The sequence below is a fragment of the Eucalyptus grandis genome, chromosome 2 (genome assembly GCF_016545825.1).
Source record: "Eucalyptus grandis isolate ANBG69807.140 chromosome 2, ASM1654582v1, whole genome shotgun sequence".
In the NCBI taxonomy this organism is placed as follows: domain Eukaryota; kingdom Viridiplantae; phylum Streptophyta; class Magnoliopsida; order Myrtales; family Myrtaceae; genus Eucalyptus; species Eucalyptus grandis.
Genome location: NC_052613.1, coordinates 10604205 through 10621448, shown reverse-complemented (window position 1 = coordinate 10621448; position 17244 = coordinate 10604205). Strand labels below are relative to the sequence as shown.

At 36.6% G+C, this 17244-nt stretch overlaps 2 protein-coding genes across 2 annotated transcripts; both read right to left on the bottom strand.

Annotated features, from left to right (window-relative positions):
• Positions 1 to 854: 854 nt before the first annotated feature.
• Positions 855 to 2131, bottom strand: LOC104422141 (myb-related protein 308). Its single transcript, XM_010034382.3, has 3 exons — positions 1906 to 2131; positions 1556 to 1685; positions 855 to 1431 (listed from the first exon to the last, which is right to left on the bottom strand). Exons 1-3 carry the CDS (start codon positions 2033 to 2035, stop codon positions 1104 to 1106), a joined length of 588 nt encoding a protein of 195 aa, XP_010032684.1. The 5' UTR covers positions 2036 to 2131; the 3' UTR covers positions 855 to 1103.
• A 3392-nt stretch (positions 2132 to 5523) lies between these two features.
• On the bottom strand, positions 5524 to 7436 carry LOC104422134 (transcription factor MYB3). Its single transcript, XM_010034373.3, has 3 exons — positions 7269 to 7436; positions 6811 to 6940; positions 5524 to 5996 (listed from the first exon to the last, which is right to left on the bottom strand). The coding sequence occupies exons 1-3, from the start codon at positions 7399 to 7401 to the stop codon at positions 5618 to 5620; spliced, it is 642 nt and encodes a 213-aa protein (XP_010032675.1). The 5' UTR covers positions 7402 to 7436; the 3' UTR covers positions 5524 to 5617.
• Between the last annotated feature and the right edge of the window lie 9808 nt (positions 7437 to 17244).

The window sequence follows — 17244 nt, the reverse complement described above, 5'->3', positions numbered from 1 at the left end:
AATCGAAGACTATTTTCATCTTATTGCATATGTCATTCATAAAACCGTACGGTGTAAAAGGTATTGCATTACTTAAACTAAGCAACTTAATAAATTTTACAGTTCTATTATATTACAGCGTAATAACTATTACATAACAGGCTTATAATATTATCCCTGTTTGTGAACCGGCTGTAAATGCAATTTTACAGCAAGTGCTCTATTTCTTTCTCTCTCTCTCTCTCTTGTGCACACAACTCCTTTTCTCTTCACCCACTGCCGCGGTCAAAAGAATGATTGTCCTGCCCTCAGGGTCATCACCGATTTTGCTTTTGCTTGGCTTATTGACTGGAAACAATCGTGCGACGTTTTCCTACAGCATCCACAAATGGGTTTATAATCATGAATGCGAAGACTTTCAAGAAGTTTTCTCCACTCTCACTTGCTAAGGCACATTTTAATAGCAAACCGATAGTGGATGAAAATGCACATGTATCTTTTCTTTTCTTTAGTTTTTTTTTTTTTAAATGATCTAGAATACGAGCTTAGAGGTCTGACTCTCGGAAGGTTTATAAGACACCCTACAAGTTATATGAAATAGTTAAGTTTGAGTCTTTGGCCTTTCTAAGTTTCCCTACAAGAGCAGTTTGCATGCAAGTGGGAATAGAACAACTGAATTCGGAATTCTGAGTTGGAAATCTCCAAAAACCTCAATTAACTCCGTTACCCTTGAGGGTTTACTATGCACACTTCTCATTCACCTATCTCTAGGCGTGCCATCTTAGAAAATTAAATGATCAATAGGTCGTCTCCTGGAAAAGGAATCTGTATCATGCACATGCATAGACCGACCTGTGTGCAGTACAAGATTTTCCTGCAAATTGAAATTCAAGATTCACATCAAACACACGCCATTACATTTATTACATAATAATGCCTCTAAATCCCACATGCATAGCTCCATCCTCTGCAATATTTGTGGAAGGAGAAAGCATGCAAATAACTTACACACATGTTGGGTTTTTCTTTCTTCACCCAATTATCAGAGTTAGATAAACTTGTAGATAAGGGAAGCACACTAAAACCTCAACCCATATCTCAGGTCATAAAGTCTATGTAAACAATCATTTAAACAATAGTAACGTAGTATACGGTTTCCCCCCGTTAATCTCCTTGCTTTGAGCATGCTTCGAGTGCTTTGCCGGACCACCGGACACCCCGAGCTTGAGGTCCAAACGATCACCATCTGGTGATACTCCTTTTTCTTTGATGGAGATTGCTGCACTTGACTGATGAACTGTCTTATCCTCAGTCGAGGATTTGATTTTTGCTGCTGATGGTCGGCGGTGAATGATGCCTTTGCTTAGTAGCTTTCGCCGTAGATGAGAGTTCCAATAGTTCTTCACTTCATTATCTGTCCTTCCGGGCAATCTTCCGGCTATGAGAGACCACCTAGAAAGACAATTTACGGAGCAATATTGCGTCAGCTTTTGGATGAACTGATTATTTCGATGTCGACTTTAGTATGATCAGAACGAATTTGCTTTTGATTTTCTAGGTTATTAATCACACTAACCTGTTCCCTAGAAGAGCATGGAGCTTGATAATAAGGTCCTCTTCATCCTCACCAAAGTTCCCTCTTTTAAGGTCGGGCCTCAGATAGTTCAGCCATCTTAGCCTACAACTTTTTCCACAGCGAAGCAATCCTATTCCAATCAAAACAAGAGCGTTAACATAACTGACAATTTTTCTGGGTGGCATAATTAGGGTAAGTATGATTAGGGCTAGTGAGAAAGAAAGCAACTTCAAGGACTTCTCATGCTCTATATCTCAATACGCTCACAGAATCGTACAAACATGCGCGTTTTTTTTTACTTATGTTTCTTGTTTTCGGCTTCTTCTATTCTATTGGGGACAGAAGTTTACCTGCAGCTTTTGGCAGGGAATTCCAGTTACCCTCACCGTGCTTTTGGACGTAGTCGATGAGCTTCTGGTCCTCTTGCTCGGACCAAGCTCCTTTGTTGGTCTTTTGCTTGTCACAACAAGGATTCCTCATTATGTGAGAGAGAGAGAGAGGGAGGGAGAGAGAGAGAGAGAGAGAGAGAGTGGTGGGTGTGCTCCTGGGAAGAGAAAGAAAGCAGGAGGTTAGAGGAGCATATGATTTTCAGCTACATAAAAGGTGGGGCTGTGAAAGTAGCACAGAACACAAGGGCGCCGTGAAGTACATGAAGTTGACTTGTCAATTGGAGATTTTCTAGATATATCAAAGACATACGGTTGGTTAAAAAAAAAAGACATATGGTTGAAAAATCCGAGAGAGAGAGAGAGAGAGAGATACCTGATCCCACTTGATGGTACAAATCAAGTTTGATTAAGCGAGATGATCGCTAGGCTTAGGATTGATTTAAGTCCTTTTTCCTTGAACGGATGGTATTTTTCAGGTAAATTCCAATTTTCATGGTTTATGTTTGTATAATATTAAGTACTGTATATATGAGATTTCATAATAAAAATTTAAATTGTTAAATGAAGATGTGATATAGTATAGAAATATTTTAATACTCCCCATCATGTATAAGCTGGACATTTGCTTAATTAGGGGACAAATAAGAACTTCGAAGATTTCAACTCAAGAATAAAATATTTAAATATTAAATCACATGTTTCTTTAATAACTTAAGTTTTTAGAACATTCAGTAGTAATATTACATGGTACCGGAGTAAAAGGTCCTAAGTTTGAATATTTCGAAATCCCTATTTGTCTCACAATGAAATATTTCCATATGTAGTATTAGTAAAAAAGATCAGACTAAACATGAGGAAGCGTGAATAAATATTTAAACATTAAATGACACATTCCTCTAATAACTTAAGCTGAAATAATTAGTAGTGATTTCACAAATCTCACAATTTATGCACATTATATATAATCTAGTGAGGTTGATGCAAGGTTTGGAGCACTGCAAATTCTTTAATGCATTTGATTGACCCTGAAAACAAGAACTTTACCATCACAAATCAATTAATGGTATCTAAAGACTTCATCTTTTTACATGCGAACCGTGTGTAACATAGCCCCAATAATGGAGGAAATTATTTTTGAGCATCTCCACGAAAATTATTCTGCTGTTCACAATAATTAATCCTCAATCTACAAGAAAATCATGTTAATTAGAGCATATTAATCACTAGAATGAACACCCTGAATCAGTCGGTTAAATTTCCTAGCCAAAATAAATTGAAAAAGCATTCCTTCAACCCATGGAGAAAATTAGTTGGAAAAACTTCAATAGCCATTTTTTCTGATGGTTTCTTAGTCATTTTCAACTGCTTTGGTAGAGGAAAATTATGCATAGAAAACGTGCAGGATGATGAGGAGAATACATAGCAATTGATCTCCTGCGGATTCCTTATGACCTATCTAACCCAACTATGGAATCTATATGTAAAATAATAATTTTGTGTACCAAATGTTGAAAGACTAAAACTAATTTAAAATAGATATTTTAAAAGAAAAATATATGCCGATTATCGAAGAAACAAAAATCGATCAAAAAGTTTATGGGACTCAGGTTGCTTAGCGGAACTGTATAATTCTCTCCATAGCTTCCCATAAAATTAAAAAAATCATGATGACCCATAATTACATTTCATTAATACTGTTTAAAAGATAAATTCTCTTAAAGATATTCGAATAGTTAATAGATAAAAAGGACAAAAAAAGGAGGGGTCTTGAAGGATGCATGGAAATGAACATGTGGTAGCTCCAAAATGAAATCTAACTGTCATTTGTATTCCGAAACCTAATTATACAAAACGGATTTGTGGACCAATGTCTGTGGAAAGTCTTGCGTCACATTTATTTTCTTTTCCAAACCTATAGCTTAGCTAGGCCTACATCCTCCATATTTAAAAACCCTAAAAGTGTCAAAGCGAGAACGACGAAATTAAATGCGGGTGGCATCAAACGTAAATTTACAAATCAAGAAACGCAGCAATCGCAGAGAAAGGAACATCTGGTGAGGCCCGGCGCCTTTTTGTCTTGAACGGTAGATGAACATTCCCATTTCCCAAGTGAGGTTGGCATTTAATTCCAATTTTGAATATATATATATCTATAATAATTTATCTCTTCGGAGAGAACCGTGGTTGGTCGAAGCTTTTTCAAACCAAATGGACGGGCAGAGTCTCCACCGGCTGTCCATTCACGATTTCTCGAAGTGACATTGAAAACTGCTAGGCACGAACTGTTCCTAACACCTTCATGTGATGTTGGAAGTTGCTCCTTTGAACGTTTGGTTTTTACTAGGGACTTCCAAATGTCTTTTGACCTTCGCCAGGAAAATGTCACGCTTACGGTTTCACGAGAATTGTCTTTTTTCCTTCGAACATTTGCCATTAAACCCTTGTAATGCTCTATGGATTTATTTAACGAGTTCCACCGGAGCATCGATTAAGCTATTACAAAATATATATATATATATATACACGTTTTCTAACACTTTGCTCTTGTCCACATCGTTTATAGTTAATGTTCTGAATAACAAATTATTTCTCGTTAGATATGTTGAGTAAGTGATTTTTAGCTTAATTAAAATTCAAACTACCAAATTGATTGTAAGGTGATGTAACGCTTTATAAGTACGCAAATAAAAGTCGATGGGCTCAAGCATCCAGCAGGAATCTGGTAAAGATGATTTTAACAGACGATGTTTAATATGTCACGCATTGATTTTAGCTATTTTATTAGTTCATGGGAGGGAATGCCGAACCCAGACGTAGATTTTTGTTGCAGTCTTTTGGCTCACACGAGAGCATTATTTTTCCTCTTTCTTTCTCTCTCTCTCTCTCTCTCTGACTCTCTCTGACAATATTTCCAGCAAACTTCCAGATCTGCCCCTTATCTTCGAAATGGTTTCCTAGTCATTGAGTGACTTTTGGGGACCGAGTTTCGATAATTTCCTAGGATGGGGTTCTATAAGATAATCAAAAGCTGCCCTGACAATCCCCGCCATGTTTATACAATTGCTTGGAATACGTTGCTCGTTTTGATTCTTTTTGACTTTGCCCTTGTGTCTGTATGGGAAGGAAGAATATATAGAGGGGAAGAATATATATTTCCGCATTTAAAGACGCAAATGAAATTGAAGATAACTAAGGTGAAAGAAATCTCTTGAGCCCTTCATGTGAAGAGAAAATAATCGGATTATACTGAAAGCCCAAGTGATCTTCTATTCACATTTACAGGTTCGGATACTTTTATATGATTTTAGAGCATCTTAATAGCGCCCGTACTCACAGGCTTAATCATGTACGTCGGTGGATGTTGAGTTTTTAAGATTTGTTAGGCTTAGGTAAAATGCTTTCCTGCCCATGCAAAGCTTTTCAAATGGACTCTTGTGGATCACAGATCCACAATTAGAAGTCTCAAAGTTTAACTTTGAGACTAAACCCTACAAACCAAAGAAAAATGGGGTTTTTACGTCCCCCATGATAAGGAACGTGTGACAATGAGCTATGTCAAAAAATTCTTTTACCATGTTTCCACTCGTGCTTGCTGTGAGCGAATCGTTTTGATAACAAAAGTCTCATCTCATCAGATCAGATGATCTCAAATTGCACCCGGACAATTTAGCCATCAGCTTATAACTGTCGAAAAATTTGAGAAACTAAGTTGAGTAGAGTCTATGTGCGATAACTGTAGTCGCTCTTCGATCAACGGGGGCCCTATTGTGAGTTCGAGATTCAGGTCGGGCAGGAAGCCAGTATTGCTCTCGGGTTTACTCGAGCATTGCAGCACAGAGCCTATGTCTTCTTCTTCCTGCGAGTTCTCGGGTTTGCACGTTGAACTATGGTCTGACCCGACCGATTTGTTCGGAACAGAGACAGCAGGTCGGGGCCGATGATTGTTTGGATCAATCCCCATCTGCATGAGTTTTCTTCTCAAGTGGGTGTTCCAGTAATTCTTCACTTCATTGTCTGTCCGTCCCGGTAATCTTCCGGCAATGAGGGACCACCTGAGTCAACAGAACATGGATTGTTGCACCGGGATTAGTACTTTTTGTACGAATAGATTGTTCAACAATCAGGAGCACAAGGATTTCACATTTCCAAAACACACACGGACACAAAAATTTTTGTCAGTTAAAATTTTATCCACTTGGCCACATCATTGTCAAATCATTTCGTTTACTTTTAGTAGATAGTTGAATCATTTAACGTTGTTCAACCGAGAACGCGGAAAAACGAAAGCTATCGCTCAATCCGACGGCAGGTCCCAATAATTTATGCAAGTGTCCTAAAAACTACAGTGGTGAGCTAACAGAACGAGGAGTTGGAAGCTTTTGGCTCAGTTTGAAAAAGGATTGCACCTTAAGTAGGCCAGAGTACTTTCTTGTTAGTCTACTGAAACGAAACTACTAAAGCTTCCGTTTTGTTCTGCCATTTGAACTGTCGATTATTAACTTTCAAAGCGACCTTCTAATTTTAGCAGTGAAGCTCTTCAGACTTGACACTTGCGAAGACCAAATGCCAATCTTGTCTAATGAAATACCCAATAATTATGCTACTTATCAACAAAGAATACCAAAGCAAGTCCAGAATGAGCTTTTCTTTCTTCTCTCTTGAAATATCTCACATTGTTTCTTCTTGTTCTGGGGCATTTCCAATGGAAAAAAAAAAAAAAAAGGCTTCTTTTTCCCTCTAATTATGTATACAAGTATATAATCATGAGCAGTGCAATGACTAAACATGCATACGGAAAACCTCATTAAATACTCGAAGACCGAAGCTGTGCATGAAGAGAAAGTGTCATCTCTGTCTCGCTCTCACCTATTTCCGAGGAGTGCATGCAGCTTGATGATGAGGTCTTCTTCATCCTCACCAAAGTTGCCACGTTTAAGGTCTGGTCTCAAGTAGTTGACCCATCTCAGTCGACAGCTCTTCCCACAACGCAGCAAACCTGAAACAAACCAGATATAAAACCCCCCAAATAAGCCAAAAAAATAATAAAAAATAAAAATAAAAAAGAGAAACCTCAACCATACATTACAGTTTTTCAAGAGTTTCGAGAATTACTTGCAAGTAAGGGAAGTGTACATGCATTGCAACATTTTACGTGTAGCTTGGTTTCAGTTGTCTCGGTGCAATTCTTTGCCAATATCATAGATAGTTTATACTACATCCTGGCTTGAATTTCTATGTTTCGCTCGTAACGTAAGTTTCTGGGCCCACCGCTGTTTCAAAGCGACGCGGAGAGGAAAAATGCAAAAACTCGTGCACGAAATTACCTGCAGCTTGGGGGAGAGAGCGCCAGCAACCTTCGCCATGTTTATGTATGTAGTCAATGAGCTTTTGGTCTTCTTGCTTTGTCCACGCCCCTTTGTTCATCGTCCCTTTCTTCTCGCAACAAGGCTTCCTCATTTTCCTTCTCAAAGGCCAGAGAGAGAGAGAGAGAGAGAGAGAAAATTCGATAGGAGGGAGGGAGAGAGACGCTTGGTGTGAAATATAAGAGAGACTAAGCTGGTCAAACCGCAAAAGCTTGGACTGACCGTTGAAGGAAAAAGTAGAGGGAGACTTTAGAAGAACATGTAGAAGAGTAGAGAGAGAGTTGGTGAGGGGGCTAGCTACTGTAGTTAAAAGTGAGTGCATGTCCAAGGTCTGCCACGTAGGCCTCCCTTCCTCTATTTTGATGCCAGCACACCTGCTCTCTCGACAGATGGCAGACAAGTGTTCATCCGCGGGCCCCACAGCAGAATGTGGGAAATGATACAACATATCCATAAGAGGGTATGCTTCCATTTAACCTAGCGTCGCCAGAGAAAAGGTTCTCCAAAGGCCTGGTGAGTAAAAAGCCCATAGGGTTTACACAATATCTTTGAAAAGCTCATTCTTTGGGACTTGGGATTAAAGAACTAACTATGGTCCCAACCATTACTTGTCCTTAGTGTTTTTAAAATTACTGCATTTTGTACGTACGATGAGGACGCAACAATAAGCGATGACTTTTTAGGGACGGTCGATGGAACCCGCTTTTGAAACTACTCTTTCACGATTGCTCGTATGACATTTCCAATGACTAGCCATATTTCAAGTCCACCCCAAGAACACAAATTTGTTCTATGTACTTTTAGTCCATGCAAATTTTTTCTAGAAATTTTTTCGTATCTAAACTTTCTCTTTATGGTACATGACATAGGAATTGTTATTATCTACTTTTGATGTACTATGCCAATGATTTTTCATAATATGTATTAATGTTGAAATTCCATCGTCTTTGTAATTACCATATAATACAATAATTTTTTGCGTTGTCAGGTGCCATTTCAAACAGAAAATATCAATCCATATTGTGACTATAGTGAATTGGTTCCTCAAGCATCATAGAAGCCTTAACAGTTGACCTAAATATTGCTTTGAGACTTGTTTTTCCGCATCGATTCAATTGATAAAATAATAACTCGTTTCCAAGATTTTACATAAAGATGAGTGGCAAAATATGCTGATATTTCTAACAACCTTTCATTTACCGAGTTAGCATTTTGGAACTATGATGATCCATCATGACATGCTTTGCAAACCCTAATTCACTCTTAAACATTTTTGGTGTGATTCATGAAAGGGTCACGATCCCACAAGAATAACCTAACTTCAAAAACCCGTCCTTCGCTTAAGTTATATATAGAGAGAAATGAGTCGTTAGGGTTTGACAGTTGGTTAGATGTCTTTAATTAGAACATGTGAAAAATAGAAATCCTACCACACGACGAAAGAGGCAAATGGTTGTAACAACAATTGGAGATAAGTACACTAAAAGTTCTAAAACATGCCATAAAAGTGTAATTAAGTCCCATAACTTTAAAAAAATATAATCAAGTCCTAAAACTCATTACTAAAGAGCAATCGAGTTCAAAAAATTATAAATATCGCAGCCAATGGAATGACTTGATTGGATCAATTTGATAACTTTAATTATTTAATTACACTTTTTGAAAGTTTAAGAACTCAATTTTACTTACATGAAAGGATTTAGAATTTAATAGAATTTTACTTATATGACAGGATTTAGAATTTAATAGCACTTGTTGAAAGTTTTATGATTTAATTACACTTTCGTAATAAGTTTTAATACCTTCAATGCAAATATCCCTAATAATTGAGATCGAGGATTCTCATTCAAGTGACTTGAGAATTAAAATTTTCAAGAAGGGACCCTTATAGTTTTGGTACAGTTTCCTTACAACTTTTGTCGTCAATTGCGACTTTGTTCATAATGACTTAACTCAACTCATGGTCATATCTTGAAATTGGACTCTACCTGTAAAATGGTCCCTCAAAGGAAGTTGAAATTCACAAACCCTAACTAAACTTATTACGTTGGATTGTTTGTGACTTTCGGTTAAGTAGCCTGAAAAGGTAATCTTCTATTCTGCACACACGAAGAGGGTCCTAGATTTCTCACTCAGATTCCCAGACTATTATTAAAACATAATATACAAATTAATAAAATATTGGCTATTATAATATTTGGTGAATAAACCTCAAAACCAGAACTTGGGAAAATACGAGGGTAGGGTTTCCAGTTGCGATTCCTACCAAGCAGAATCATGAGATGTTGGTAGGGTGAATCACATGTTTCTCACGTTGACCGTTAGATCGGAAACAAGCTCTTCACAGCTGAAAACAAAGGTGGATAAGCCGATGGCGCACACGTGTAAGAAGCAGATGCAGTTTGATCTTCCTTCGGGCCTTCGGGAGAAGACAGAAACGGAAGTTAAATGAGCCGACAGATTGGGATTTGTCCATTCTCGGGTGCAACTAGAAATGCTGCCGCGCCACGTGTCTCTGAATGGATGGTCAAACTGAATTTCTAAGGAGCACTTTCCCTCCTAAAGGTGGAGGAAAAGTGAGCATCACGAAAAGTCAACAGAGTCAAGAAAGAGATTCACAAAAAGACCCTCCTCGGCGTCTGGTCCAATCTTTCAAATGCACGAGCCGGAAGAAGAAGGATGCCCAGAAAAGGATGGTTCTGGAAAATTTGCATAGACCTGACATTCTTTATCTATGAAGGAATATTGATACAAGTATGCAGCAAATACTTCACATTTCTCTTGTTCTCTTCACTACAGAGATTACTCTTTCAATCCATTCTCTTTGCTTTGCATGGGGTCATAACATATTACAACCAAATTTATAAAAACTGAACATGCAAAAGCTGTTTGCTCCATTTCCGACTTACATTATCTACCGTTCAACAAGTAGGCTGAAGCATTCTCATCGACAAAATTGAGAGAAAGAAATTTTCTTAGTTGTTCTTCAACTTAACAAGATCGAGCAATACAATCAAGACTAAAATACAAAAAATACAATTACCAAGGTCATCGTTAATAAAATATAATATATATATATATATTCAAATCACTCTGTGTTGGCGCAATTAGTTGGGGCATTTAGGATTTCGAGTTCAAGAACTAAAGACCACTCGTTCCAATTACATTACCTTCCTGTAAACTGCTCAAGTCCACTTCATTAGCTCTGGCCAAAAACTCAGTTTTAACCGGTTCATAGGGATTGAGGGGTGTTTTGTGAGCTTAACTAACTCTTCACGCTTGGGCCCTTAATTTATAAAAAATAAAATAAAAATAAAAACCCCAACAATGATTTTGCTAGATGAGGTAGATAAGAACGTGCAACAATAAGTATACAGAATGAATCCAAAGACGTAAATCTCAACTCATTATGTCGATTGATGGAATTCTTTTCATCTTCAAAATCACTATGAACTATGAAGACTTTCTTGTAATTTGGGTCGATGACAAATTTCACGTGGCTTTTCTCATCATCAAAGGGAAAAACCTAACCATTTCAATAAAATACTGTGCCGTAGAACAAGTGGAGAGTGCGAACATAATTTGCGTGCCATAAAATACTTTGACTAAATTCAATCATATGAATTATCTTTTCAAACTATGCTAATTTCTAACCATTTAATATGTACAGGAACTGGTCAGTCTTCCTCTTATTGATGGGTCACGGGGGCTCTTCTGACACATCAGGCCCTCAAACATGTCTGATTTGAAATTTCATCTGTGATATTTGGCCCTGAGATTTGGGCCTACATAGCAATTAAAAATAGGGCCCACAACACATTTGCATAGTTTGAGGCTTGATGGGAACTAATAGCCACCAAAGCCTGATTGATTTGTCACACCGAGCCAGTGCAATGTATTTATATTAACGATTTTGATTCATAAAATCGACATACTACAAGATGCAGTAATTAAAAAAAAAAAATACAGTAAAATTATAAATAAGTAATTTAAAAAGTAGGTTACATTAAACCCCCAATAAGAGTCCGTTACACAACTTTATAAATTGATTATAACTTTAAAATCCATACACCCGTTATATAAATTGTTTACCATTAGAAAATTCACCATGATCATCTTGGACTAGAAAAGATATCAGTAATATACACTCTGTTTGTTTGTAAAAAATGAAAAAATTAAAAAAATACTTTCCTAATTTTAATCATTGTTATTGTTTATAAAAATGAATTGATGAAAAATATTTCCATTTTGATTATAAGGATATTTGCCATTACCCTTTTTTTTCCTAAGAGATATAAGTGGTTTAAGTTAGGAAAATAATTTTCAAATTGTTAATTTTTCACAAAATAAACAAAGCTATAATGTGAAAGTACTTTCCATAACCACACCAGCTATTGGCATTGTTTTTCTTGATACATTCTCTTTGCGTCAATAATGCATTGCTTTGCGAAAAAAAGAGATTAATGTATTAATGCTTTAATAAATTCCATTAAACTAAATGTTTAGATGGAGTTATCGTCACAATAAAAAAAAATATTCTTGTACAATTTGGGATTGTATGTACTTTGCGCTTGGAAACTAATAGTTCTCTTCTGCCCAGGAAAGGACAAATGAATCCCACCAGAATCATGGAGCAAGAGGTTCAAATTTACAATTTTCAATGCTTATCTTCAATAAATATTTTAATTTATAGCTCGAGTAACATATGTTGATGTAAAGGCAAGAGGGAGATGAAGCCTTAGTTTGATAATATATTACAAGTGGCTTTTGTTGAATTCGGTGATTGCTCGATCTTGTCACCTAGCCCCTTTGGCCTTCTCATATATAGTCATTGTGAAGATAGGAACAAACTATTGCTGCTGATAAGAGTGTGAATTCATAAAAAATGACATAGGCTAATAGGACTAATGAAACACGATAGAAAAGAAAAGTTATATAAGATGCACGGACTCGTGTGGGGCACGTAGTTAGAAAATGAGATAGACATTACATAATGTGTTATGAGATTATTGTTTTTTTTTTTTTTGGTAAAGATGTTATGAGATTATTGTTAATTGTTCTAAAAACTGAAATTCTTAAAAAAGGTATAATTTAATATTTAAATATCTCAACACCTCTTCACACATACACTAAATTTTGCCCTATTCACACTTAGGCTGGACTTTGGCTTAAGAATAAGGATTGAAATATATAATATGGAGGCAAATAAGGGATCTGAAAAGGTATTCTACTATGATACCATGTACAATTTTTAAGACTTCTATCAACCGTTTTAAAAGTTTAAACTATTAAATGAAAGCATGATTTGATATTTGATTACTAAAAACCACAAAATTTTTAATAGTTGCTTAACAAATTCCCATTCGACATTTGTGGAGCAATCAATACTTTGAAAGTTGAATTATTTTGAATGAAGTACGCATAACCAGTTCCTTAAGACATTGATTACCAAGACTTATCTAATACATGGAAAAGGAAATAGATGGACTTTGAATTTGAGCCCTATATGCAATGTTGTCCCTAAACTTTTAATTTTTTCAATGTGGTGCTTGTAATAAGATCTTTCAATCACATTAAATATAATGTACCTGGATCAAAGAAAGTATCATTGATCCAACGAGAGATGATGTCATCATGTAGGTTTGAATCTTCACCACTCTTCTCTATGATGGTTACTATGGGTGTATATTTTTCTCTCAACAATTTTGTGGAAATTACAAAAGCATAATAATGGGATGCAAACATAATCCACCAAAGAGAGACCTTATATAGAGGGAGTGATAGGGCCAATCCTAGAGCTATCAAATCTCAACTTTTAATCAAAGTTTTAAGAAATTAATTCTACATGCCTAATTGGATGTCATAAATATATTGCCCATAATATATTTAATTAAATTGGGCATATATCAAATGTTAAATAATAGACTTGATAACCCACATAAATGGGTTGAACCTTGTAAAGTTCAACATTCTCCCACTTGGCAAAATGTTCTATTATCGATCTAATTCACAAGGCTTAACACAACATAATCAAGCATAGACAACATCCCTTAAATAAAGCAATGCCTGACATTCATATAGAAAAGAATTGGAGCCAATATCCATGTTCCAATGCCACTATAACGTTCTCCAATTACAATCCTAGCACAAACATTAAACACAAAATTTAATGGCTTAATAGTCATGAACTATAATGTTTCATAATTTAAATATGTTCACGAGGTCAATACATTATTGTTTGTTTCAAAAAGCTTCAAAGGTGTACATATAATAAGAAGCAACAAACAATAAATTCAAATCCATTAAATGAGGTAATTGCAAAATAAATAAAAACATGTCATATGTCCAAAACCATGGTCTAAATTAAAGGCTATTAACCAAACCCATACTAGCAACACGTTCTTGAAAGAGATTGGGTGGTAAGCCTTTCGTCATTAGATTCGCTAACATGGCTTTTGTACTAATATACCGAATGGATTCATTATGATTTTGGACTCCTTCTCTCACAACTAGGTACTTAATGTTCATGTGTTTGGATGCACCACTTGACTTATTTTTGTTCGAGGAGAAAATAGCATCCTGATTGTTACAATAAATCTTCAATGATCTCAAAATATTATCAACTACCTTAAGCCCCATAATGAAGTTTCTCAACCATAAACAATGAGAACTCACCTCATAACATGCTACAAAGGCCCCTTATGATTCAGCTTTTCCAAAAGTCTTTGAGCCCCAAAGCCTTTTTGGGAAAATATTAGGCATTTGGGAAGCATCTTTTGAAGTCCCTTAGTCAAATGTTAGCATTGGAAATGCTAAAAGCCCAACGTACATCCGGACCTACCCTAGGCTATGTCCATTTGGAAATGCAAGTCCACCTTTTACTATTCATCCGTTGACCTTTTCTTTTTCCCCCCGAGCATTCATCTTCCCATACTTGCAAGAGGCCGGCCAACCACCTGTGAGGCTACTTGAGGTTAGGTGAACCTAGATTTGGCCATTGGCAAGGCCCGGGTAGCACCACCTAAGGTCGTGCTAGCGGCCAAATTTGGGTTAATGCTTGGGTCGATCAGACCCAAGTGACGCTTGAAGTTGCACAACCTCAAGCAATGCCTGCCTAGGTTGTGCGAACCCATATTTGGTTGATGGTGAGACCCAAACGACATTGTTTAAGGTTGCGCGACCTTAGCTAGCCTTGTTGGTGGCTAGATCTGGTCGTGAGCGGGTGGTCGATCGTTGGTTGGTGACAAAGTTTCATTGGACTTGATTTTTTTTTTTCTAAATTAAAAAGCCATTTTGAATGTAGGGTTTAACAATGGTATTTACATCAAAGTCACTTTCCAATGCACTTTAAATTATAATTTTTCACACGCTAAAATATTTCAAAAAACCCCTTCATCCTAAAGGTATTTGCATTTTTCCAATGGCATTTCCCAATAGCCGAACCAAACGCGCCCAAACTCGGCTTCCATAGTGGAAGATGCAGTTAAAGACTACTTTGCACTTTTCCATGAGTTGAGTCCTCTAGCGAGCATAGAAATGTAACATGATTTGAATTTCTTGGTGTCAATGCACCCAGCATAATTAGAATAACCAATAATCTTGAGGCTGTCTGTTCTATTGTAGGTAAAGCATAAAATCTTTTATACCCTTTAATTTATGTATCACTTTCTTAGCCGCTTTCCAATGATCCATTCTTGGGTTTATTTGGTAATGGCCAAGCATTTCAACAACATACACTATATCTAGACAAGCACATACCTAAGCATACATAATACTCCCTACAATAGATGCATAGGGAATATGCTCCAAATGTGTAAGCGGAAATTGTCACCCTTAACAACATGGGCAACACTAGGAGAGTAGTTATGCATGTTGAATCTCTCAAGAATCTTTTCAATATAGGCTCTTGAAGATAATCCTATGATCCTTTGAGATCTATCTCTGTAAATCTCAATGCCTATAACATAAGATGCTTCATGAAGGTCTTTCATTTCAATATGCAAAAGAAGACTCTTGGTCTCAAATAACATGTTTGTACAACTGTTCACAAGTAGTATATCATCTATATACAATACTAAAATGATGAAGTTACTCCCACTAATCTTAAAGTTTCCACTATATTTTCTTCAAAGCCAAAATTATTGATCACATCATAAAACTTAAGTTATCACTATCTTGGGGCTTGTTTCAAATCATAGATGGACTTTTTCAGTTTGCATTTCAAGTATTCCTTGCCCTTAGCCATAAAATCTTGTGGTTGTGCCATATAGACATCTTCTTGTAGGTTTCCTCCATTAAGAAATGATGTTTCCATGTTTATTTGACGTGGCTCTAAATCATAATGAGCTACCAATGTCATGACTATTCTGAAAGAGTCATTCTCTTTTGACACAGGCAAGAAAGTGTCGCTATAACCTATTCCTTCTCTTTGAGCAAAACCTTTTGTGACCAATCTTGCTTTATAACTTTCAACATTACCTTTGGAGTCTAGCTTAGTTTTATAGACCATTTATAGTCTACAACTTTGGCCCCTTTAGGCAAGTCTACTAGGTCCTAGACATCATTAGCTTTCATAGAGTTAAACTCATTTTTCATGACTTTAAATCATTGAGTTGACGGATCACTTGTAATGGCTTCATCATAAGAGATAGGATTAGGTCCTATGCCAACATCATGGTTCAACTCATTAGAATTATGATGTAATCATCAGAGATGGCTAATTTCTTTCTTGTCCTAACCTCCAAAAAGGTTGTTCATCAATGAGGAGAAGAATATGCTCTATATTGTGAGTTTCTTCATTAGGCACCTCCTCTGATGGAAGGTGAAGGTAATAATACGCTTGACCCGTAAATAATAGGAACCAAAATATGATCCCAAGTAGAAACTTGGATCTCAGGTTTCCTCAAAATAAAAAATTAAAAAATTAAAAAATCCAATTCGACATCTTGCGGCTCAAATTCTTGATTATAGTGCTTCTCAATATGATAGCCTTCCTAGTTGGATATGTTGAACAATCTCATTTACATTCAAAATAAATCAATTTGGGAAATCAATATATTTGGGCTCAAGAAATTAACTAGATTGGAGTATTTGTTTCCAAAAAACAAGATAGGAGGTAAGCTCACGGACGGCAGGGACTGGTGGCAGTGAGTTCACAACGATGGTGGCTATTCTTAGCTCACAACAAATGGCTTGGTGATAATGTTAGGACTAACGGTAAGGACCTGCAATTGGATGTCACTAGAACAGAGGGTGAGTTATGAAAAACCTGCAAAAAAAGAATAGCTGGTTTGGTATTGCTAGTTGTTCGTTACAAGTGTTTACCAGTTTCGGGCATGATAATTATTGTGAGTTGAGGCAGCTCTCTATACAAAACAGGAGATAGCATGGCATTGGACTGTTGGGAATCGGTTGAAATAGTGTGAGAGAAGTAGCTGTTGGAATTACTCGACAGACAAAGGTTGGTAGGGACATTAATTGTGGCTAAACAGAGACAAGGAGAGGGATACCAATGAGCAAAGAAAATCAGGTAGCAAACTTGCAGGATGATGATGGTTGTGACCTGCTGGGACTCGCTTGCAACTTACCAAAATCCATCTCAGCGCACCTAGAAGTTTGCTGGAATTCGTGAGACCACCTGGAAGTTTGGCGAAATTCGCCTCGAGATGTTGGGCTACGATCGGGAGCACTTGAAAATTGACTAGGAAATCAGAAACGTGATGATGTAGTTTGGCCACAGGGATAGGGTAGTGGCACGAGTCATTTGAAGAAAACAAAGAACCTTTTTTCCTTCCTTTCTCCCTTGTGTTCTCTCTCTCTTTTCTTTTTTGAGTGTATGGCTGTATCTCTTTTTTTTTCTTTTTTTTTCAAACCCAAACAATCTCTATTTATAATAGCAAACCTAGGGTTTTTATTTCCTAATGTTTTGATAGTCTTA

Bases quoted from the DNA above. Each gene is read 5' to 3' on its own strand.
- LOC104422141 (XM_010034382.3), bottom strand. From the start codon at position 2,035: ATGAGGAATCCTTGTTGTGACAAGCAAAAGACCAACAAAGGAGCTTGG. The intron at 1,686-1,905 runs GTAAACTTCTGT...TGATTGGAATAG, and splicing joins TTCCCTGCCAAAAGCTGCAG to GATTGCTTCGCTGTGGAAAA. The intron at 1,432-1,555 runs GTTAGTGTGATT...TTGTCTTTCTAG, and splicing joins CATGCTCTTCTAGGGAACAG to GTGGTCTCTCATAGCCGGAA.
- LOC104422134 (XM_010034373.3), bottom strand. From the start codon at position 7,401: ATGAGGAAGCCTTGTTGCGAGAAGAAAGGGACGATGAACAAAGGGGCG. The intron at 6,941-7,268 runs GTAATTTCGTGC...GGTTTGTTTCAG, and splicing joins CTCTCTCCCCCAAGCTGCAG to GTTTGCTGCGTTGTGGGAAG. The intron at 5,997-6,810 runs GTGAGAGCGAGA...CTGTTGACTCAG, and splicing joins CATGCACTCCTCGGAAATAG to GTGGTCCCTCATTGCCGGAA.